General features: G+C 40.8%; 1 protein-coding gene across 7 annotated transcripts in view; it reads left to right on the forward strand.

Moving 5' to 3' along the window:
* The window catches only part of khdrbs2 (KH domain containing, RNA binding, signal transduction associated 2), a 102,070-nt gene that overhangs the window by 12,623 nt on the left and 63,690 nt on the right, over window positions 1-25,757 (forward strand). For all 7 annotated transcript variants that reach the window (XM_072678413.1, XM_072678409.1, XM_072678410.1 and 4 more), the window contains exons 2-3: window positions 3,956-4,083; window positions 22,391-22,507. In XM_072678413.1, coding sequence (XP_072534514.1) covers window positions 3,956-4,083; window positions 22,391-22,507 — 245 coding nt within the window. The remainder of the gene's footprint in view (window positions 1-3,955; window positions 4,084-22,390; window positions 22,508-25,757) is intronic.

Genomic DNA, 25,757 nt, shown 5'->3' on the forward strand with positions numbered 1-25,757 from the left:
TATTTAACCTTGACCGTGGTCTTGAGGATACTGTGGATGACAGACATGGGTAGGCTAATACATCTAAGCAAGATTAGGTGCCAAGAATTTGACCGTTTGTAAGTGTGGAACAGTGAAAATAAAACTTCAGGAGAGGTTCAGTTCTTACTCAATGTCGAACTTTCTTCACATTCAGATGTTGCGATGGATTAGACTTTGCCTTGGGGTGAAAAGTCCAATACTTTCTTATTCACTGACTCTTTGACCAAGAAGAAGATTTTATTTCCCACCTAACCGCCTGGGTAGAGAGTAGATCGTTGAATTAAATTTCTATGGCCTGATTTTCATTGTAAAACCCAGGAAAGGCTTTCAGGGTGTATGGATGACGGAACACATCTGTGAGGTCTGACTGTACACAGTCTCTTGAGCATTGTAACCCATAATGCCTTAAGAGGTGTGTTTGTTTGATGCTCAGTAATCCCACCAGTACAATACAATATACTGTGATTTTCAATATTACAGTGCAGCCACACAGCCGCCACGCTTCATAATGCTATGTTTTGGGGGAGATTTGATTAGCAGCCTGCAACAGAACTCAGCTGGGGCCTAGATTTCTACAATGTGAATTGGTGCTTTTCCCAGCTAGAGAACTCTCTCGCACCCCCCCCTCTCTCTCTCTCTCATACTTTTTTGTTTATGATCTTATATACATAACTAAAATGTTAATGCTGAGAAGCATAAAAGCGGTTTTATGGTGGTGGTCTCCTCAGCCACAACTCGCCACACTCCCTCGTAAATCGAAGCTGCAACGTCCCTCATTGTTCAGTCTCGCTCGCCAAGCTTCTCTCATTTTCAGCTCAGTTTGAGTTCTTTTGTACCTTTCATCAGAGAGAGAGAGAGAGCGGGGGGAAGTGAGAAGGAGAGAGCGAGAGAGAGGGTAAGTTGTGTGTTCTAATCCACACTACCTCTTCACCACGAGTGACAGAATAAAAGAGATCCTGTCATGTTTGAAAGAGCCATCCAGTCGAACTCGACAGAAATTGTCGCCATGCGCTATGAATGAATCATTTCAAAGAGCCCACTGTGGGTTCACACTGTTGCCGGGATTCTTCTATATACCTGCCTCTTAAAAGATTATCACACAGCATTACTGTTACCTTTTTCCAAGGTTCCTCATTTAGCATCAGAGGGAAGATGATGGAAATTGTTTTCTCTGATTGACGAGTGACAGATGATGAGTGACAGCGCAGAATGATGTTTTACCGACACTGTAGGGGTATGAATCCAATCCATCAGCAGAATCCAATCCAGTGTAGCAAAATGAAATTAGTGAGAACTGATTTTAGTAATAACAAATAAAGATTGTTGACTATTTGATAAATGAATAACCATAGTAAACTAACAACTACATTTGAATCATGTTACGCAGGTAGATGAATGTAGCATTAGGAGCAATAGGATTCTTGCTAAAGGACTCTTATCCATGTAGTGTGTTGGGAGTCAAATTCTATTCTATCATGGGGAAGGCAGTGTTGTCAGCCACTACACTACACCAACATTGTAAGGCTGGAGAAACAGCACAGCTTTACATATGCTCAGTGTATATTTTTTATTTTCTATACAAGAATACAAAAAAAACAGTGAACACATGTATTTAATTTCATAACATGCTCTTTACTGTTATATAGCCATGTTGTAGCACTAGCAGTTACTGCTTCACACGTTAAACACACAGCTCTGGGAGTGAGAGTATTTGTCACAGTTGCAGTGTAGAGTAGTTTTTAAGGTGCTCATCGTTAAGTTACTTGTTCTGCACGCAGGAGTGCACAGTTCAACCACAATGGAGAGAATTGGAGCTAGCATGTTGTTATCAACAGGGTTTGGTATTGGGGTTAACGGACATTGGAAAAGGGGAAAAATAATGATGCTGTAACAATCCAGCTGCCTGCCAACCTCGAAAGACGTTGTTATTTGGTTGAATATAGGTAGTGACGTTGGGTGACCAATATTCAGTGTCAGGAAATTGTCTAATGCCATCGTTATTTTGACGTAGAATAGTAACAAAAGTTGACGCTGATATTTTGTATTTTTCTTTGGATGACTAGAATCCAACATCCTCCAAATGTCCCATGCTAATTCAGTTTTGTCAGATATGGTGACCACAACCCAACATTTGCTAAACTTCAGAATGTTAAGGTCTGCAGAGCATCAAACTCTAATGTTGTTAGCCGTTGATATGTTGTTAAGTCAAGGTGTTAAGTAACCAAAATTGAATGTCTGTCTAGTGTTGGAGCTAGATGTCAAAGCAAAGTTAGTTTTGACAGATGTGTGACTTTCCTTTCCAAACGAAGTGCAGCGTCTGTACAACGTTGGGTTTTGACGTCAACCTGATTTTTATTTTTAACTAATATTCAACACACTGACATTAAAATCCATTGTCTTTCTTAAACCCATTTGATGAGTGGTGCCTGCTGAGCAATATAGCCTGAAATAGGCTTTTATGAGCAGTTTGAGCATGATGTCTTACTAATAGATGGCTCACCTTAAGTAAAGCACTTCAGTTAGAAACAGTGGTATAAGGATGGCAGATTTGCAGCCATACTTGTGACAAAATATACACAGACCATAAGCATGCCTCATTCTCAGTCTACACCAAGACAAAGTGGGACAGTGACACAAAATCTGCATTCATTTCTGAACCCCGAAGTACCGTATTTGATTGGATACCTTTCTGTACATTAATCCATGCATGCTCTGATGTATGTGTCTCCATTTGTTTCTTCCACTAATAACCTTCTGATGATGGCTATAATATTGACAGTTCCATGCTCAGCGTGGCTCCATAGACATGCAAATCGTTGAGCTTGTTTTATTGCCATTGCCATTATTTGCATAGCTTGGTTAAGGTCATTGTCAGAATAACCCTAGCCTGACAAATGCGCTCTGCCTAGGGGAAAAGATAATTGTAATCGAGGAACCCCGCGGAGAGCGTGTTTCATGGTAACCAAATGTGTGGACAAAGAGCAGCCTTAGAGCCGCAGGCGAGCTGGATAACACACCGATAATCTATCAGCGAGTCGAGCACAACAAGAGAGCCCATCTTTTCTGAAGTCTGGGGGAAAGCGTGCAGGTGGGGTCCGCACCAGCAGGAGGCTCGTTCTGCATACCCCCACCGCATGGGTGCGTGAGAACAGATAGAATGGATGAATGCGATGTGCTGGAGGTAGAAGATGCTGAGCGAGTTGTGGCATAGGTGAGAAATAATGAGCCTCTCCTGCCGAGCTCTTTCCCTCTCGCACACTCTCTCTCTCTCTCTCTCACTCGCACACTCTCCCGCTCTCCGCCTTTCAGGGCTGAGGTCTCTGCTGTATTGTTCTACAAGAGTGGCACAGGTTCATAATTCTTAATTCTGCCGAGCATTAATTTACCTGCGACAGCAGGGGAATCCCCTGAGGACGCGTCGGTGACAGCTTCATTCCTGGGCTCCTTAATGCTGTGTGTCTGCTCTGTCTCTGCCTCAATTCTCTAAAGCACCATAAAATTCCTCAACCAAGAAATATTACTGTTTTGCGCAGCAGGTTTTCATTTCGTGTATCTCCTGCTAACAAGCATGCGGTGGACCTAATGTGACAGGTGACATCTACAATGTAATCACAACGTTTGGGCATTTTTAACATTGTGCACTTGGTGATCCACACAGTCAATAAAAGGGTCCACAAAAAACAAAGAACAGATCAGTCTCCTCTGATATCCGTTTTGGTGCCAGCTAAATTCTGCTCGCAGTAAAGTGCAAATTTGTTTGCCTTACAAACACACAAACACCCCAGAAAGGCTAAACCCTCCTGAGCGCCGTTTGTGGTGTGATTTGTTGTGCACGTCTTATTGTGCTGAATGGCAAAGAAGGAGAAAAGGCCAAGCCCACTCTTTGACCTGAGCTCTGAATACATTTCAAGGCGCGCTGTTTATTCTGTTGCAGAAATTGAAAAGTACGAAGGGGACGAGCTGAGGAAAGATGGTGAGGTGAAGAAGTACCTGGATGTCATCAGCAACAAAAACATCAAGCTGTCAGAGAGAGTGCTTATTCCAGTGCAGCAGTACCCGAAGGTAAGATTTATGCCTCACACTGCTGTGTTTTTAGGATAATGATAGGGGGAAGCGGTTGGGAAGTGACGACAGGACACCTAAATCAACGTTATGATCATGAGACAACATCAAGATGCTGCCACCCCTTGAAAGAGATTTGTCAAAGCTGTAGACATTCCCCATCATGCTCTGGGGTTGAACAGGTGGGGTTTTCAGCTTTGCCTTGTGGCTATGCAGATTCCTAATTGCTATGTCACTCCCGTTCTCTTTGTAATCACTAAAAAGTTCAGTATCTGCCAGAAGCAAACAGGAGAAAACATGCATTTTAGAATTCTTTTAGCAAGCAAGCTCCCTTCCCGAAATAAAGGTACTTCAGGGGGTTCTTTGAGCGATGCCACAGAACAGTGGTTCCCAACCCTGGTCCTGGAGGACCCCCTGCCCTGCACATCTTAGTGGTTTTCAGTGCTAACACACTCCCTACAACTCAGAAAGGGCTTGTTGATTAACTGATTTGCTGGGGCAGGTGTGTTGGGAGCAGGGAAAACACTAAAATGTGTTGGGCCTGGGGTCTCTTCCAGGACCAGAATTGGGAGCCAGTGCCATGGAAGAACCACTAGGTCTAAAGACCTTTCACTTGATGTAGAGATTCTTTACCAATATATGTTTCCATTTGAAGCACCTTTATTTTTAAGAGTGTGAATAAATCCTGCTGGAAAATAAGCATTTCTCCTTTTCCACGGAGCATTAAGGCTGTATGTTAAATTTTCTGCGCCAGGAGTTAAAGAGGCAGGAAATCATTTCATCTACTAACGCTATCAAACATTATCAATTTTGAGTCCTGTCCCTGTTCACGAGCCAGTAGTGAAACGGGGAAACGCCCCTTGTGGCTCAGTCTATATTTTATTCACACACATAGCAGCTGAGCTCTTGTAACCCATTATCAGGCATAACAGTTTGGATGCTGGATGATTACATTTTTATAATCTTGCCAATAGCTGGATCGGGGTGGTAGAATTTATTTGCAAACCTGCCTTGTTTGATTCATCAACAATTTATCATAGCACTTAATATTCCACACTGCATGACACTCCAAGGAAAAGCAAAGCTTGGCGTTGAGCCCTTTTGCTCAGATTCTAATCTAGGATCCAGCTGTGCCACATATCGTGGGTGGTAGGGTTCCCTAAGAATGCCACAGGCAGTCTGCGTAAGGGCCTGTTTGACACTGAGACTGATTTTAAGGATCTAAAGATTCTGATATTAGCTGATCTCATGCAGTCAGATGTCTATCATTTGTTTAGCCACTAAATATTGTTGGTTTACCAGCTGGATTTTTAATCACTACCAGTACAATTTGTCAGTTGGTAGGTCAGGTCTTGGTCTGCATAGTTTGAGGAGGCATGTAGGCACAATTTAGACACAGGGGAGGAGATTTGCATGTCCCTTAAATTGTAAAAAAGCCTGCTCAGCATTAACATGTTATTAGCATATTGTATTGTACATGTTAAATTAATATACATCTGCTCTGTATCTATTACAGTTGTTTAGTCTGTGTTAAAGGATAAAGCTTCACAAAATTTGAGATAAGAGTAAATAAAGCCGTTCAGAGTTGCAGTGGTTTTAGATGTAAATTCTTTGCCTACGCAGGGGCCTGTCTAGACAGTATATTTTTTTAATAGATATTTTCTAAGAAATCTTTTAAAGCAGTGTCCGAGGCACCAGGCAACAAATTCATTACCATTCTCAATGCAGCTCAATGCATTAAACTCACTAAACATCTGGTTCCATCCTCCGCCACTGTGAACAATGCTAACTCTATATGTTTCTCTACAATGTAGCGTTTAACACCCAACCATGCTTTGTTTGCATCTTAACCATTTAATTATGCAGAAAGGTCCTCTTTAAACACTCCCTATACTTTGGAGTTGAGTGTACTTGCAAATGAAAAGCTGTGAGCACTTATCACATGAAGCAACCAGTGAGAATCCTCAGCTTTTGGTAAGCATATGTTCAGATTCTGGCCTGCTTTTACACTACAGCTAGAAAATGAATCACAGTAGTGTGCTCACATGTGCGAAGACTCTTGGGTTGGTGTTGGAGATTTGTGCACACACTCTTACTCTCTGTCTCTCTCACACACACACACACAAACAAAAGAAATTTTCACAAAGTACATGCCTGAGGTTTTGAGCGCTACATCTAGGTCTCGTTTAAATCGTTACTGAACAACAAAACAGGAATTGTTTTTCCCAAACCAAGCCCTTCTTTTTTACAGGATTTGTAGCACTGTGTTGTTACGGTAATAGAACCATAAAGCTCTCTAGTTATTTTCCTGGAAAGCAGAGAGCAGCTATGCTTTGTTCAATGGCAGGCTTCATTAAAGCAATAGTCAAATTAGTTACATGCCTGTGTTGGCATAAATAGTAGTCAGTAAAGTAGCGCAATTGGTGGTCATTTTTTAGTACATGCACATTTTCTGCAGCATTTAAAGGACTGTGATAGAGTATCAATTCATGTTTAATGGCATGTGAATGTCTGTCATCCACTGTGTAATCAGTATAAGCAATTAAAATATCGATAAGTAATAGACATTAACTGGCACACACATGTGCATATACAGATGTGCTGTTTTCACTTGGGACTGTGCAGCATTTCTGGCAGAGGGTGCAGGTGGTGTATTTAGAGGGTTGATTGAGGGTGTATGTGTGTGTGTGTGTGTGTGTGTGTGTGTGTGTGTGGGAGGGGGGTATTGGGTAAAGATGGCCGCAGGATCCGCTGTAATTGGCGCCAGCAGACAGTGGCAGGTGTCGAGGTGAAGTGCGTGGGGTCAGACAGGAGACACAATAGTGACAATCAAAAAGTTGAAAAATGTGCCATGTCTGCCTGCTTTATTTGATGTGCTCCCACTTTTGACACAGTGCAGCTTGAGTGTCTGAATCTGGCAGCCTTCACCACCAATGAGGGTTGTCTGAAGAATGTGCAGAAAACAAGACGACTTTCCCTTAAGGACTCATAGTGCCAGTAACCAGAACAGCTCGACAGTTCAAGTGGATGACTAGAAGTTCTGACCTTTACAAGTCCAGAGTTTTCCTTTGCTATTACAAATATACATGTAATTAGGTAATCACACATTTTACAGCCATGGGAAAAATAAGGACATCCCACCAAAACCTTTGTGTTTTTAACATATTCAAACATACAGACAGTCCATCTTTATTTTAACAGTATTGAGAAATGGTGGTAAAATAATTAAGCAAGTAAAACTGATAATTTGTAAACTGTAATTAATTCAATGATTCATTAATTAATTAATTAATAGAAACACAATTTTCTCGTGAGGAAAGGGTTAGGATAGTCCACACTTATTACCACATATTACCACTTAAATGTTTAGGAGAATTCTGTATTCTGCCCATAAATGCATTCTGCTGTGGCTTATGCTGCTAGGTTGGACAACTTTATACAACCTTATCAAAAATCCCACCCAAGCTAATGAGAAACCTCAGCACATAAATAAAATACCTACCTGTTACCGTGTGTTATTAATTTTTTTAACAGCATATATTTTGTTCTAGTGTGAAAGCCCAGGCGGGTAGGATAGATTTGGTTTGGATTATTATTATATGTTTCAACAAACACCATAGTCCACCTGCTCATTCACTGATTCTTCTGAAATCAAGGGTATACATTTTTTATCCTGCTTTTGTTGGAGTAACTGTCAACTGTCTACTGTCAAGGGAATGCTTTATGCTAGATTATGGAACATTGCTGTGAGAAATTTGATTTCATTCAGCAAGAAGAATAATGATCAACTCATCCTAAACTCCATAACTCATTCCAATAGTACTGGATGGAGCACCACCATCATTCCAGAGAATTCCACAGTTCCACTGCTCCACAGCTCAGTGCTGGGGGGGTTATACCCCACTACCCCAGGCCTGGCATTAGGCATGGTGCCAAGGTATTCATCTTATCCAGAGAATCATATTCTTTTGGCAATTCTTCTCTACAAGGAGTGGACAAGCTGTGTTTGCAGTGAGTGCATTCATTAGAAGGGATGTCCACAAACATTTGGACATATAGTAGCAAAGCATTTCAAATGAAAATCTGAAAGTGACATTCTTTACGATTCTAAACAAAGAGGGTTACGGTTTCTCAAAAATAAGAAAAGGGGGTTTTCTGTGTTTCTAACCTAGCAACAGTTGCTATGTAAGAACACAACTTGTAGACAGAGCACAGACAGAGCAATTATGTTAAATAGGTGAAACTTGTTTCTGCATTTATATTTAATTTACTTGCTCTGTGAACAGCCTTGAGTCAGAGGAACAGTCTCGAGTACTATCAGATTTAAAGGCCACGTTTTGCGCTTCGCAATACAAGATTGCAATCAGAGTAAAATATCTTCTCGTCCCCCTACAGACACCAATGTGGGATCAATTGAACGCTTAGATTCTGCATTTCGACCGACATTCTCAGCTTGATTCAATGAGCTAGGAGTGAGAAATGACACCAAATTACACCATGCTTTCATTATCGCCAACAATAACTGCAGCTTCTAAGGGTTAACTAGGTTGTCGTCAGTGGAAGAGTCAATTTGTGGATGAGTGCAGAGGATGACATCCAGAGCACAGAAGCAGCAGTGCCCAGTTGGAGCAGCTCAGTGTCTGGTGGAAAGGCTTATCTGGGAGGATGTAATTAATCCTAGTTGGAGGACTATTCTTTGTGCGTGTGTGTTGGTGCTAAATGAGGCAGTCTCCCCGGAACAGCATCTGTGCTGTGACTCAGTCTGGGCTGGAGTTGATCTGACTTTCTTTGATGTTCTCATTAAAGTAGGTTGACTTAAATTCACACATTTGCATGAAAGCATCTAGCCTATTTAATTCCTCTCCATTCTCCTACTTTGCCTTGTCGCAGGCCTGTTTGTCTGGTCGGAATATGGCCCACTTCACTCCGACTCGTAAACAGTAGGCCTTACCGTGCTGCCCCATTTTGTGAAATGCATATTCTGACCCACATAGGCCATTAATCAAGCACAGTGTCTCAAATATATTAAAAAAATAACTTCCAACCTAAATCCTAAATCAATGAATAGATGAAAAGATGATATGTGAACACAGTGGTTCAGACAGTGTTCAATGTAGTACTTATCAGTGATGGTGCACTGAGGCAGTCAACACAGTAATGACTTCTTATTTGAAATCACACAAGATTTCCTCCGAATAGTTTCATTACCTTCACGAGGAAATGACATACGAGTGTGATTACAGAGCCAGTAGCATCAGGTTTTTATGATAATGAACAAAAGCCGTGGCAGTCGTGCCCACAGGCTTCACGGAGCAAGACTGACAGGGGCACTGAAAATCTCTTTCTATATGCAGAGAAGTCTGCCACGTTTCTTTTTTTCCTCCTGAGTTGATATAACGATGCATCAGCATATTCCATGCCTCTTTAGTTTTCCTGAATCTATTATGCAGAGTCATTTTTTTAAATTACACAGAATCCGATGCACAGCGCTCAGCAAAAATGACAGTGTAGGGGAGAATGATGTTGGCTAAGGTTTCATGTGCTGTTGTGCGTATGTGCCACACTCACTAAAATATATACGCTATGTGTCCAAAAGTTTGTGGACACCCTGTCTAACAAATTCATTCAGCTACTTCAAGTTGTACCCATTGCTGACAGAGATGTGCAAATGGAAAGCAGCTTGTCTAGTCCCTGTAGAGAAGTATTGCCTAAAGAACAGGACTCTGTGGAGCAGATAAACATAAACCTATTGGCACCATGCCTAATGACTGGCATGGGCTAGAGGGGTACAAAGCCTCCCCAGCACTGAGCTGTGGAGTAGTGGAACTGTGTTCTCTGAAATGATGGTGCTCCATCCAGTACTTTTTGGACGAGGTGGGCAGTTGGGGATGAGGTTGGGTGGTGGGGTCGCTGAATGCAATCAGATCTCCACAGCAATGCTCCAAAACCTAGTAGAAAGCCTTCCCTGGACACTAGAGACAGTTACTTCAACAACAACAAAAAAAAATCAATACCCTTAATTTCTGAAGAAGCAATAAATCAAGGTGTCCCAATACTTTTGTCCATATATTTAATAACATTAAATAAATTGTTACAGTTTATTTGGTAATACAACTACAGTATTATTTGTTGCCGTTCATATCAGTTACTACATGATTTCACGCAGACAAATGAACTCTGTTGTCATTTGTGAAATGCGCAGCAAAACACAAAGGCCGTTTCTCTTTTGTTCCTGCACAGACCAGTCCTTACGGATCTGTATGCATCCACAGCCATGTGGCGTTCTCCTCTTTTCTGTCTGTTATCTGTATGCTTATGAATCGCTGGGTGTATGATAGGCCGTAACTGGGCCGGTGAGGCACAGCCAGCGGTACTGGAGAAATATGGCTCCTGCTGACACGCGGCGCAGATGCCTGCGAGGAGATTCGAGCCAAGAGAGTATCTCACGCGCACACTGAAGGCAGGGTGGACAAATGAATGGGAGTGCCCGCATTGCTATCTAGTAATGTGAGAGATATGGTCGCCATGGAAACCCCTGTATTAAGATTTAGAAGAGGGATTTGAACGATCCATCAAAAGGGACATTTTTGCACATCAGAGTATTTCTGCAAAATTGTTTTATGACCGCCAGTGTTCTTTTCCCTATACAGGATGATGTGGCTTTGATCAAAGACATTAGAATGAGGATAACTGGGACATGTGTGCGGAAATCGAGGTCTACCAGTCGCCCCACGCTTTGGGTTTGTAAAGATGTCAGACTCCCTATTCAATTGCTTTGAACGCTCTTAAAAAAATAAAGGTCCCTAAATGGTTCCATGCTTGGACATTTAGTTCCAGAGAAAAACACAAATACCACAAATCATTTCCTTAAAGACCCGCCCTGAGGGACTGGAAAGCAGCAGTTATTTATGTTAAAAAAATCTTCTGGCACTTTAAATTGTTAAGAGTGAATGTAATCAAAGCTTGTAATTGGAACAATGGAAACTAATGCTGTCGTTTTGAGCGGTGTGGCCATGGTCTTCATGGTCTTCACACAGAACAAGCCATCACTGTTAGGTGTGCTGCACTCTGCCGATCCAAAGCAACGCAGACTTTAGGGAGAGCAGAAAAACCATGCCATCACTCATGGCGCTCCGTAGGGATAGAGCATAAAACTGACAAACAGGTGTCCGGCAACAATTGCTGGGGGAGAAGAAAAACTTGCATCATCAGCAGCTGAATCAAGGCAGTTGCTGCACTGCAGAAATGTAAAGCTCCTATCTCGTCACAGTTTGCTAACTCTATTCAGACAGATCCTCCTACTCATAAAAGCACATGGAACCTTGAAGGAGAGATTTCGAACCTTGAGATTGAACAGAGCCTTTGTGGTAATTGGAGCAATAGCAAAGTGAGCCAGAAGACCACATGAGTCAGAATCCAGGTAGGAATCTGAACATGAGGAGATATAAGTAGCAGGTATTCATAATAAGCTGTGTTAAAATTCTTCAGATCAGCTGTAATAAAGCTGCTGCCTGCATATATGATATCATTATCATATAAGGGTAGGGTGATTACTGGTGTTCTTGATACCCTGCCATCAGAAAAAAAATATTAACATATTAAATAGTATCAAATCTCACCTCCGCAGTTATTAGGAAGTGAAAATGTTCCATTAGTTCAGAGACCCTTCCTAATAGGCCTACCTTACGCTTGGAAGTATACCATAGCACACTGACAATGCTACCAAGCATTGCTAAAAATCCAGGTGTACATAAATCCACAGTTAGACAAATTGTATTCAAATGGAGACATTTTAAAATTGCTATGCTAGGAATTTAGGTCCTCATATGATCCCTGCAAGAGCACAATAAAAAAAAGTCCTGAAAAGAGTTGGAAAGCATACTGGAAAATGCTGAATGAACAGATGTGTGAAAATAGAACTTAACACAAATGTACAACACTGTTTGAAGGAAAAAAGGACACGTTTTAATGCTGATTTACTGCCTTAGGGTCTGAAAATGAACACATTCATAGGGAGAAATAGTCCAAAACTCCTCATCCACAGGAAACATGTGGTGCTAAAGGAGCATCTGCAGGTTAAATGATTTAAGGGTTTACTTACTTTTTCTAGCCTGCACTCTGCAATGTACTCAGTGAAAGGCTTGAACAGTACGCATGTTTATTTAGATTGTGTTTGTCTGTAATTAAGGTCTCTGGTCTCATAGTTGACATAGTTTCTGTGCAGTTTTGTGATAACAGCAGGCTTTTCTAACCTTACTAACAAGTTGCAGTGACCTGTTTCTCCAACAAAATGTGGTGCCATGAGCTTTCCCTTTGTAGTTCTTTTTCTGCAGAAACATAAATAATCAAACAAGCAAGAGTGTTGTCCTCATAGATTCTGGACTTATCAGTTTTCAGTTATTGTGACCTTAACACAGAGGTTTCAGCAAGCTCTGTACACCAGAATAATCCTATTGTTGCTTCACTGAAGAAATCCTTGGTCTCAAAGGAGGACCAACCTAGTCAAAGGTGTTTAACATAGATAAGCCTGCAAGTAGAGCCCAGCGGCACGCCGAGAGAGGAGACCAGTGTTTAAGTAGCTGTATCTTCTTCATGAATTAGAGGCTTGCTCTGGGAGTAGCCTGCTATACTGTTTTCAACGAGGTTGTTTATTTAAATAGGCATGCAGGCTCAGATAATGCGTCTCGTTCTCGTCCGTAGCGTACAGTGGTTTAGTTCAGGGTTAAAGCTGTAGAGCAGCACCAAGCTCATGACAATGCACCATCTGTTCTTCTTCGAGTCCCGCTGCAATTCCGTTGTATTGACCACATCGCAGTCGAACTCGACCACTTCTACTACTGTCAGAGAGAGCAGTCAATGAAACTGTGAATTAATAGACAGCTTAGCAAGCACATATCTGGTGGTATCCTGTGGTGCGTAAGCTGCTTATTTATGATGAGAACTGAGTTAATGTTGAGAACATGTAAAAGTTTAGTTAGATGGATTTAGACAGTGAACTTTGTAGAAATCAACTTGAGTGCATGCTTTTGTGTACCTTGGCTTTCACAAAATTCATTCCGCACTGTGGGCAACGACTGGGACTCCCTCCATCAAAGCTGAAACATGATTAGTCCTTATATTTCCTGTTCAAAACAACAGTGTGATTAATGGTTCATAGCAGTAACACTGCGGGTCATTTCAGCAAGCTGTAGAGAAAATGTTTGGTAGAACGTTTTCACCTTCTAAGTTACATAGTGGGTGCCAGAACACCATTCAGAGGCGTTTTTGGCCAGCACCCATCACAGTTATTCAGATCAACAATAAAATGGACCAGCTAATCATTACAGATTCATCATGAAGGTGTATTTTTAGAGACAGCTTTTTAAATTGGAGTATTCACATTTAATCAAGTACTCATGACCTTTCCTAAGCGCTCTCTGCTCTGAGGGTTGCGTAGTTCTGCCTGCCTTCCTGCACTGAAGCCCACTTCTCTCGGTAGAAACATGGAAAGCTGTAGGTGGTGGAAGTGTGTGCTGGCTCTTTCTCATCTGTATGGATAAGGGTTCTTTAAGGTGTCAGCCTCCTGACTCTGCGATGGTCTTAATGTGCTGTTTGTTTACCCAACATCTGTGCTGTCGGCCCCCGAGTGCAGAGCTCGGTGTGGGTGCAGTAATGCAGGAGATCCATCAACACATTCTCCTTCGGCTCTGTGCACCACTGCTGCCTTTTTTTAGAGCTGCGCTGAGCATATCCCCAAACAAACTGCTTGAAATGGACTCTATTTTAACATAAAACATTATGCTCCTTCCAATCAATTTCCTAATGTAGCCATTGTTATCTGATTGCTTTGTGTACTGGTGTGTGTAAATAATGAAAGCTTGACTAATCTGAAATCAGCTCTGGATAACCATGTCTCTGTAAATATCGATCATGTAAAGAGCCTGATTTAGACATCACTGTGACGTTTGAGTCATTCATTTTAGTAGAGATGTGTTAATGACCCTTACATGTACTCAAATATATTAAGGTCAATTCCTTGAACACAACACAGAAAACAGTGTTTGTGTGTTAAGGCTATTCTGTTGGGTGCACTGCTCAGAGAAAAAAAAATCCTTCTGCCTTTCATCTTCTTAAATTTGGATGTCATATTGCCTGGCTAAGCTACAGTGATTTCAAAGCATTGCAGTTTATTTATAGAGGGCATGAGGGCGTCTTCAACAGAGGAGCACTAATGAGACAAATCTGTAAGCAGCCTTCACTTGTGGCCGTATCTCAGGTGTGTAGAAATAGATACTCATATCCCAATTCCTGCAGTAATCATCTACCTTAAAGCTCTTCAGCCGCCTCTGAAGTTCACTCTAAAGTAGGACAAGTGTTGTTGAAGGGCTTCCTCTTTCTAGTTCTCTTTTTCCATTTGTCTGTTTCTCTTTTTCATTCCCGTCTACTTTCGCTGTCCTTCACTCTCTGTCTTCAGGGCTTGCGGCGTATCAGTGAGGGGTGTTATTTAACACAAATGGAAAAATCATGAGCCTGATGCTGGAACTGCAGCAGAAAATCTATATAAATAAAAACAATTAATAGCAATTCATGAAAATCAAATACCAGTCAAATATAATGAAATTCTTCCTGCTAATCCTCCGCTCACACACAAACTATTATTGTATACCCAAATGTTTGTGAACACCTCTTCTAATGAATGCATTCAGCTGCTTTAAGTTGCATCCCACACAGATGTGCAAATGCGCACCCACAGCTTGTCTAGTCCCTGTATTGCAAAAGTATTGTCAATAGAATAGGACTCTCTGGAGCAGATAAACCTATTTGCACCATGCCTAATTCCAGGCATACGCTAGAGGGGTATAAAGCCCCCAGCGTTGAGCTGTGGAGCAGTGGAACTGTGTTCTCTGGAATGATGGATGGTTCCAGTACTTTTGGGATAAGTTGGGGAGTCGCAGATGAGGTGGGGTGGTGATCATCAAACATCCTGACCTTACTAATGTCTTGTCGCTGAATGCAATCAAATCTCACAGTAGTGCTCTAAAATCTAGTAGAAAGCCTTCTTCCCTGGACAGAACAGACAGGGGCAGTGGTGGCTCAGCGGTTAGAGCGCCGGGATATCGATAACAGGGTTGTGGGTTCGATTCCCGGGCTCGGCAAGCTGCCACTGTTGGGCCCTTGAGCAAGGCCCTTTACCCTCTCTGCTCCCCGGGCGCTGGAGTTGGCTGCCCACCGCTCTGGGTGTGTGTGTGTACTCACTGCCCCTAACACATGTGTGCGTGCGTGTGAGTGTGTGTGTTCACTACCAGATGGGTTAAATGCGGAGGACACATTTCGCTGTACAGTGTACACTGTACAGTGACAAATACGTGCACCTTTACAATTACTTCAACAAAAGCAGGCAATTTGCGGAATATCCTTGAATTTTGAAGAAACAATGAATGAGCAGGTGTTCTAATATTTTTGTCCATATAGTGTTTGGAACAGTGATAAACAACCCAGATAATCTTTCTATAAAAAATTACAAAAAACATGAAAAGCAGGAATACAGTTTACAGCAGTTTACAACTTGTTGTTTCCCCCAATAAGTGAATAAGGAAAAGATATACTTAGTGTTGATTGGTCAGTTGTGAATCATGTATTATGACCGTTTTAAAAACATAAAAAATCTGGTTTCAAGCTTTAACTTACAGTTGACAAATATGTAGTGCACTGGGTTGGATAGAGCATTTCACAGGGCTTTTTTTGTCATGATGCATGCTACTACATAGACAACAAAAAAAGAAACGTACTTGAGAGAGCCTGAAAAATCATCACCTGAATGCTGTATTAGACTTAAAGCAACATTACGCAGCATTTTATTTTTAAAATAGCAGCTTCAGAACTATTTTCAGGGGAGACAGTCTTGTGAAAGGGAGAGTAGCGTCTCTGTTGTTGCTCCTCCGGGCTTGGCTCACTGTTAACTGCACTATGTGACCTTGGTGAAGCGGGCAGGACAGCATTTTTTTTTTTTTTTCACGAACTGCACAATGCTGCTTAACCAGAGTCAAATATGTCTTGTGTGATTTGTCTGCACTGCAGTGAATTACATTTTCCACCTGTAGGGGGAGCTTAGTGAAAATGCCAGTTCTCCAATGTGACATAATGCTGCTTTAATTATACAATCTAGTCTCTCTTGGTCTCTATCTGTCTTTCAGTATCTCTTTCCTTTTTATTTTTTTCATATTCACTGTCTGTCTCTCTCTCAGCTCATTAGTTCCTCCTCAGTCTCAGCAGGGTTTTCTCCTCCTCTTAGCACCACTATACTGTATCCTGCCACTGTCACGGCTCTTCACTGCTAATGCCTGTGTCCACTGACTCACCACAGCCAGCTCCTCACTACTGCCAGTCCTGTAGAGCTCCCAGGCCGCCGCTCAGATCCGGCATTGAGGAGCGGCTGGGTCTCTGCAGCAGCACAGCTGTTTCAGCTGGCAGGGTCACACTCGACCCATCTGTGGATTCCTTTCTGGATGCGGGCTGAGGTGCAGCATCTTACCCTCCAACTCAAACAGAGGCAAAACGCCTAGCCACTATTTGGGATAATGCTCGTCTGCACTTAATGCCAAATGTTAATGGCACATGGTCGGCTTTGGAGCTTGGAATAGCATCATTTTTGAGAATGTGACATTGGATTGTTGTTACCAAGAAATCTGTGTAGTAGAGAGGTGTCAGGAGTGTCAGGTGTGATAGAAACGGAATGAAAAAAAGGAGAATAGGTAACACAAAGGCAGATGGCTGTGGAGCCTTTCTTTATTGATGTTTTTTTTTTCATCATAAGCAATGATGGTATGGATGTGCAGCGAGGACAGGTATACTAAAAATAGCTCAACCTGGTGGTGTTTTTTTTTTCCCCGGGTAGATATATGCGCATTTTTTCTCTTTTCTGCATGGAAAATATGTGTCCCGCTGTAGTCTGACATATTTGTAAATATAGAAGCCTCATTTGCATTACGTCAGTCAGGAGAAGGCCACAACAGCAAAATACAACAGCTGTCTGAGGAGAGCTACGATCCGAAATAAAATCCATTAGAGGGAAGTAAAGTACAGGTGCTCTCGCTTGTTTAGAAAGGTCAGATGCCTGCTGTGAAGTCAGTTTAATGTCAGAGGGACGTTGGACTGTAACGTCAGACAGATGTTGAATTGTAGTTTTTAAAACAAAAGTGAGGTTTGTGCCAGATGTTGAATTTTAGTTGGAAATCAAAGTCACATATCTGTCAAAAACCAACACTGGGAGGGACCTCAAGCTTTTAAGATTAAAGTTACTTTGGTAACACTGTGACTTAAAACCAACAACCAGCCAGAAAGAGCACAATTGGCCGCGCTCGGTAGATGGCTCTGTTCCTTTATCACTGTTAAAGCTACGTTAGCTGACACAGATGTCCGTCAGCTGGTGCGGTGGAGCTAGGGACCTGGCACTTTCCTCAGAATGTGTCAGCTGCCTGGCGATGCTGCATTGGTGGCAGTTTGAAAAGAGATGGTGGCTGGCTTTGCATGTATTGGAGGAGACATGTGCAGTGGAGTGGCCTGACATTAGCTGACATTAGATTTTAATGACTATACCTCATAACTAAATGTTGGTATTTTTCATCATTATGACCATGGCATTTAGATGACCATGATATTTAGATGTTTTTTGATTACGCAACTTAAAACCAACAAATTATCAGTGTCTGCTATGGTCACTATTCTGTATTAAACTGATGTTGCCATTGAATTTTGGTCATCTGACATCACAACCTACATTCAACCAAATAACACTTTGGTGGCCAACTGAGTTTAGCAAGCGGAGGTTAGTGAACTGTACTTTTTTCATTTTAGTTCTTTGTCCCCATTCTGATCTAGCTCAATCTCTGATGTGTCAAGTGTCATATTTAATTACCTGCTAGGAAAAATCCCTATTAGACAAAGCATCACCTTGTCGCACCTGGACTCTAATGTGGCATAAATGGAGGGCTGCATGGTCCCTCTCCCTGTGCCCTGAAAAGACTCTGCGAGCACTTTCAGAAAAATCAATGCGGTTTGCACCAGAGAGAAACCAGCACAGGTGAAGGTCCCTGTCACAAAGCCTCAAGTGTGAAAACTCATTTGTTCAGGCAGCCCTAAGCATTCACAGCTCGGTCCAGTAGGCCGTTATAAGCCACAGTACGGCCAGACCTCTTCTTGGTTATCAATAAATCAGCATCGCACTGTTGACTCCCTCTTTCTCTCTCTCTCTCCCTCTCCCTCTCTCTCTTTCTCTGTCCAGCCTTTCTAGTGTGTTCTGATATATTCTGATATGACCTATTGATGCACGATCAGTATATGCTAATCCCTCTCCCATCAGGCTACGCGCACACCTTGCGAGATGTCAGCTCCATCATCTCGGTCACTGTCACTGTTGCATCGGCGTCACCATCCGCACCCATCATTCTCCAGCCTGCCAGCCAGCTTGCCACTGCTGGGGACTGCAGGGGACGGCTTGCGTCGTTTCAAACCTCATTTAACACTGAACCGTGCCCCCTAATAAAGCCCAAATTGCCCACCGTGGAGCTGGAGAGTGGCTCCAGACATTCATTAGCTTAATGAAAACAGGCCACTCCACTGCTGCCGCCCAGCGAGCGCCTTAGCGCCACAGCCGAGGCGGCCATCTGCTCGAGGGCTTCTGGCCAACTGCGGAGAATTCCCGTTATATCCACACCGCAGGAGGACCGGCAGGCAGCTCCAAAGCCTCCAGCTTCAATGCTCAGGAAGGAACGTGCTTGTAGACGCTGAGCAATGCTACAGCAGTGATGAAATGACCAGGAGTGGAAAGAATAATGAGAATTCCTAAGTAAAAGTAGTGCTGCAGTGAGGATTCACTTAAAAACAAGTATTAAAGAGGAAGCATAGAATAGAATAGAATAAAATATCGTCATCATAATCGTACAACAACATTGAATTGTTACTTACCTTATTATGCTATACATAATAAATAGTAAACCATTGTTGCCTTGTATTACTGAGGAACAGTAGCTCAGAAACATGAGTAATAATTCTAACAGTATTTGGTGGCGAAATGCAAAAGTGATCAGCCATAACTTTAGCGTTAGGTGATGTGAAAACATTGATTATAACAAGGAAAGACAACCGGAGAACCAGCAACAGGGTCATAGCTACCTAAGGCCATGAAGGCCCCACAGCTCACAGCTTACAAAACTTAAAGGACCCACTGTGATGCCTGGGTACCATAGGACGCCTTTAGAGATCATGGTCAGATGTCCATGTTCAGATGTGTTGTGGCGGATCAGGCAGGTGGTACAAATGTTATGGCTGATCGGTGTATACGTTTAGTGTTATACAACGCGTACCTTAGTCAGTATTACCCTGATAATATATCAGTAATGGTGCCGAAGTTATATCAACAGCTGAATAAAAGTCCCATTAGCAACTTACATGCTCATGCAATAACAGTGCCTCCATCATGTTTAACAGGTTATATGGTTTCAATTCGGATTATGATACCCATTTAAGATGTTTTTTATCTGTCTAATCTGGCCTTTCTGTTATTGAGTATAACTGTCTAAATATTCATGGACACGACTGTACTCGTACAATGTGTACTAGACATTAGACAGTATTTTAAATTTTTTATTAAATTGTAATTTAATTGTCTGTTTTAAATGTGTTTTCATTTGAATCATTGTGAAATGAAACATTAATCATTTATAATATGTAACTAGAAATAAACTCAAATAAGTGTAGAATTACTATCATTTATTTAGATTATTATAGTTATAACACCATTTTGTAATGGACTGCACCTTCCAAATGATGTCCTGCTCTGTCGTCTGAAACTGTACTCATATTCAGAGGTCTCTAGGCAGATGTGGTAAGAGCTCAGTGGTTCCGTTAGTCAGCTCCCTCTCTTTGTGCAGCTGCTCTGGCTGCAGAGAGCGGATGGCGAGTGGTTTCCAGCCATGTGCTAGGCAGGGTATGTCAACATGTGTTACGGCCAACTGTTTCATCCTGACTGCGGCATGTCAGCTAACCTTTGAAAACATTTGAAGGGCAAGCTCTCCTCCCTTAGCAAAGTCTGTCGCCCAGCAGAGCAGAAATGAACAGTGAACAAGCACAGACAGTGTTCTCAAGTAATGACAGAATCACTCATAAACAAAACATCTGATAAAATAGTCTAGCCTTCAAGGTACTGGCATTTGTGACGACTTTCATGAAGGATGCAGTGTGTTTTATTTTTTTCCATATGCTATATAATGAAATCAAATTTTTGTTTTTGTCAGTCTTTCTACTTATTCAACCAGGATCATTCAAAACGAAGAATCTCAAATGAATGGTTAATAGAAATTTAAAAGCCTTGTTCAAAGGCTGCCTGATTATAGACAAAATTGCATTCACAGTTATTTAACATGATCACTCATTGACTTTGAAAACATAATTTAATTTATTGAACTTTCATAAATTGTCAGTAGATTAACAGTCAATTTCTTCTGAAGTTGCTTTTCCTCCAAAACGTTTCTTGAAGGTTCATCAAAGCACCCTAAGATGTTCCTTTACAGTTTCAAACTAAGCAACCTCCAAATATTCCTCAAGAATCTTTTACTTTTAATAGTGTAATTCATATTTAAGACAATCAAATGCAAATGTATTTTTGCATCAGTGTAGTGAAGGAAAATAATTCAAATAAATTACAGGCAGTAGCAATAGTAGTTTAAGCCATTTTCTCACTCGTTCGCAGCAATTTAACTAAGAGATAAGATAAGATAAGATAAGATAAGATAAGATAATCCTTTATTAGTCCCACAGTGGGGAAATTTTCAGTGACACAGCAGAAAGGAATAGCAATAGAATAAAAAATTAGATAAATAATTGACACTATATACACAATATAAATAAGAATTAAAAAAGCAATAACAATATTATTTACAGGTTATTGCAAATGACTCTTAATTGCACATGTGGGGGGGGGGGGGGGGTATTGCACATAGTATTTTTACATTGAGGGACCTCTGTTCCCTGAACATGTGTGTGTAGTTAAGTGTATGTGTATGTGGTCCGCTGAGAGCAGTACTGGTTGTGGAGTCTGACGGCAGCAGGAAGGAAGGACAACTAAACTAAACAGAAAAATAGAAAATGGACAAATAACAATGTTAGAATGTTAGAATTACGTTATTATAACAGCAGCAGTACAGAAATAACTTGAATCAATGAAGACACATGCTGCTGTTTTAAAGATCAAAGATATTCCATCTATATTTTGCAAAGCTTATAGAGCTCCACACTGTTGGGTCTCTGTGCAAAACACTCCCAAGCTGTAGATGCTTGTGAGTGTGTGATTTGGGACACAGCCCTTGTTTTCAGTTGACGCACATAATGCAAATCAAAGTATTTCCATTAATAATGATGTCAATTAATCACCTCCGTCCTCGACTGTTCAGTTCAATGGTCCCTCAAAAGAGCTAGTAAGTCTATCTTAGTAGTGGTTGAGTATACTAAACGTCCTCTCCTACAAATCTAGAAAATAAGTGAATTCCAAATGAAACGTAAACTCGCTACAGACACTTCATTTCTGCATTCTGAAGATGTTTTCCCAGAGCTTGTATTCCATTACGTCCCTGTTTCACTACAGAAAATCCTGGGAGGAATTGGTTTGATCTGATATTGCATGTGGTAAACTTTAAAGCTGTGAAGGATCTCAGCGTAATAACAGGCGCAACCGGTTGATAGAGGCATTTGAAGGGAAGAGCTAGGGGAAAAAGGGATTATTGAGGAACTGGTCTCAATGACTTCTTGACCACTGTGAGGCTGAAATGGTAGATGTTGCCCCAAGGAAATTGCTTGATAGCTCATCATCTCCACAGTATTACTTGAATCCCCATTGGAGATAAACTCATTATGTTATGCCTCATTCAAGCGTAGACCTCTGGATCACTCCAAGGATCTTTATTGGCATCTGCACATGTTCTAATATCTCTGAGAGCAGCGGAGGCCCACCGCTGACCCTGAACATCGATTAGACAGATGACTGACTGTGGTCCCTCCAGATAAAGGTACACAGTCCGACATGCAGGTTTCCAAGCTGCACGGACCTGCCTGTGATCAGCGATACGTGTGTGATAGATGGGCACATCGGATATTCCATTCGTTCTGAGACCAACTCTTCTTCTCTGTTGATTTGTTTGGGATAAGGTGGATCTGGCTTTGTCTGCAATAAGGGAAAAAAAAGAAAAAGCAGATGTTCTGGATTGACTTTGAGGTAAGAGAACTGTCAAGCAGCACGAGAGACCAATGGTATTGCCTTTTCTCTTCTCCATTACAGTTTAATTTTGTTGGGAAACTGCTGGGGCCCCGGGGCAATTCCATGAAAAGATTACAAGAGGAAACTGGAGCAAAGATGTCCATCCTTGGCAAAGGCTCAATGAGGGATAAAGGCAAGGTAGGATGAATCTCACTTTTGCTGAAATACGAATGCAATTTTTTTCACAACTGATATTGTATTTGCTGTAAATGACTGAAAATGAATGTAATATTTACTGTAAATGATTGTTTTTATACAGAATAACAATATATCCTGAAGCATGAACTGTGCAAGAGAAAAAACAATCCCAGTTTAATACTACTACTTAGATTTCAGATTCAGATGGGTCACTTGTAAATTAGCAATACCATTCAGCTGTCAGAATATTAATTTACCCATCTGAATCATGCAAATCACTATTTTTTTACTATAATAACAGATAGAATAGAATAATTTCAGTTTAAAAGAATTGTACTAGCAATTGTTTGTACATATTTAAAATATATTACAAAGACATTAATATTATGCTGTTATCAAATGCTTGCAAGTAAAATATGATCTGTAAAAAATGTAAAATAAATTATATACATTTTAAATATATTACTATGAAGTTTGTAATTACTTTTAGTACTTTTAGTTAGTTCTTAAATACTATTAACTTTTGAAATAGACTTTTGTACATGTTTGCAAAGTGTATTAATAACAACTACTACAGTAATTCACCTGAAGCATGCTTGAAGTGTCACATAAAATTATGTAAATATACTGTGATCCCAGAAGTTGTTGTTTTTACCCAAGTTGCTATGAGTATGTTGTATGTAAAACTGGATATATCCCACATATTACTCAGCTGTTTTGAGTTAGTTGAACATTTATGATTTTACAGATCTTTGAGTTGAATCAGCTCATAATAATTTCGTTTTTTCAGCTCAAAAACTGGCGCACACACACAAAAAAACTGCACTGATGTTGGATTTAATCATTCCTCCAGTATTGATGCGTCTCAGCAAGTCCAGTAACTGAGTCAGCTGTGCTGGTTGAAGAATATACAGTGGATTTGTGTGTGTAACACGTCCTATTTGAGTAAAACTTACACACAAAGACTTACATTAACTGTTCTCTGAGAACCAAATCCAGAACTGAAAACTGGATTGACGGTCTGAATGTAAATTTAGTTAACGTATATATTTGTACAATTCTTATAATACACACTTTAATTCAAATAGTAATACAGCGGTAATACTTATTCAATGTGTTTTAATTTCACATTTACAGTTTACAGTATATAAAACATGGCTTTAAATACATATGCAGTAGTCTAATTTAAAATCAACCTAAGTGTACTTAAATAGTTCTTAATTTTAGCACAGTTTAATGTTATAAAACACAATTTCTAAGTTAAGTTATGCTTTTGTTCTGTTTTGTACAATGAAAGTATATTAAGTTCCAAAATGGTTGTTCTATTCCATAGCAGTCTTTAAGGGCACTGATCATAAATGTGGCTAAAAGTACACTTTACTGCAGTGTAGCATAATAAAGTTAAGCATACCTGAGTACTTTTTTCATTATGTGTATAGTAACTACATATTAAATATGTAAGTAATTACATATTTAATTACTTAATTCACTTAATTTATTCACACAATGAATGTATATTTGCATATATTTACATTTAGTATTGATAGCTTTAAGTCTGCATTTCTGAACATCTTGCCAAGAAATAATAAGACATGGCAAAAATGTAATGGACATTTGTCTTTCCACAAACCAAGACCATAAACACAACAATAACTATTTATTCCATTGAAATGTAGTATCGATTGAAAGCCCAGTCTCTGCACTTTCAACAGTATTTGCCTGCTTGTTTCAATGACCTATGAATGTGAAATAAATTTATATCAGATAACATCATGCCTTTTTAAAGCTGGCAATAACTGTGACTTTTCAGAGTTAGTTTGGCATTGATTTGATCCAAATCTAGAATATTCTTGCTTATAATTTTACTCTGAGGGTGTAAAAGTCTGCACATGATGCCTGTACACAGCACTTCTTCCTTAGCAGAACCATTTATCCTTCTGACGCTCAGTCCCCTGAAAGCTTGTCTGTGTGAGTGTAAGCACATCCTCAGCAGCTGCTGTGCTCAGGAGCGCAGCCTTCCTCATACTTGCAGTCTATAGGAGCGCTGTTATTTTTAGTTTAAGCTTTGTTGATATGTTGGAAGTAAACTGAGCACTGCTAATTCTTACACACATGCTTGTGGCCAAATGCTTTTAGGTGTATTGCTGAGCCAAACTGGCTGACTACCAACAACTTCTTCCAGAACAAACCCAAAACCCATCAGTATAGCTAAACACTGACAATGTGCTTCATTTGGCCCACCACAGTTTCCCAATACTGAAGCCAATGCATAGCACTAAAAACAACTTGAGTTGTTGAATCAACGTCTTTCTTTTTGACAGCAGGAGCCTGAATGTTGATAAAGGTGCCACAACCGAGTATTTCACTTCATGTTCACACCATGCCTGTATCAGCTCCAGGTGAATATTTAAGCAGGAATGCATTTGCATCAAAGATTAGCTCAGAGATCCAAAATAATCCAACTGGCTCTCGTTTTAGTCCTGCTGCAGTCGGTTCCTGCCGAGCCAGCCGGCACCTCTGAAAAATACAGTAACAGTGGGGAAGCATCATGCTTCTTCCACCTGAAGAACAGAAGCGGGTATCGGTACCACTTGTGTAATTGACGATGTGCTATACAGAGCCATGTTAGGTTGGCTTGGTTTTCAGCAAATTTACCTGGCAAGGATTTAAAACTTCCAGGTTTAAGGAGTTCTTAATTGCTTGTGTTTTAATGTGCTGTAATTAGGTGGAGTGCTCATTTCTGCACTGCTTCACTCACTGTTTCTTCTCTTTAGTGCCTTATTGTTTCCTGTGCGTTGGAGCAATTCAGTGCAAAAAATAAAAACCCAGAAGAATGAAAAGCGTAGAACAAGGGTGCTCAGTCCTGGTCCTGGAGCTCTACCACTCTGGGGAGTTCAGATTCAACACACCTGGCTCTAATATCCAGGCTCTTCATTACCTGGATCAGGAATGTTAGGCCCTTTTCACATGAGACTTAATTAAACAGGAAAGGCTTAAGTGTGAAGACAAGCTGGAGTCAAAATCTCTGCAAAGTTGACACAGCAATTTACCACAGAGTTCCAGTACAATTCCATGGTAATTACCAGGACAGCTCATGTGTGAACAAAAGCCAATAGGTTACCAGGAAATTCTGTGATTTCTAGATCACAGCTGCCAGGATGAAATGTTACTGTGGTGCTTGTTTTGTTTGTTTTTGGTCTTTTTTGGAGTGTATTTTAATTCCATAATATGGGATCTATTAACTGTTCAT

This window comes from Salminus brasiliensis, chromosome 4, assembly GCF_030463535.1.
Source record: "Salminus brasiliensis chromosome 4, fSalBra1.hap2, whole genome shotgun sequence".
NCBI lineage: Eukaryota > Metazoa > Chordata > Actinopteri > Characiformes > Bryconidae > Salminus > Salminus brasiliensis.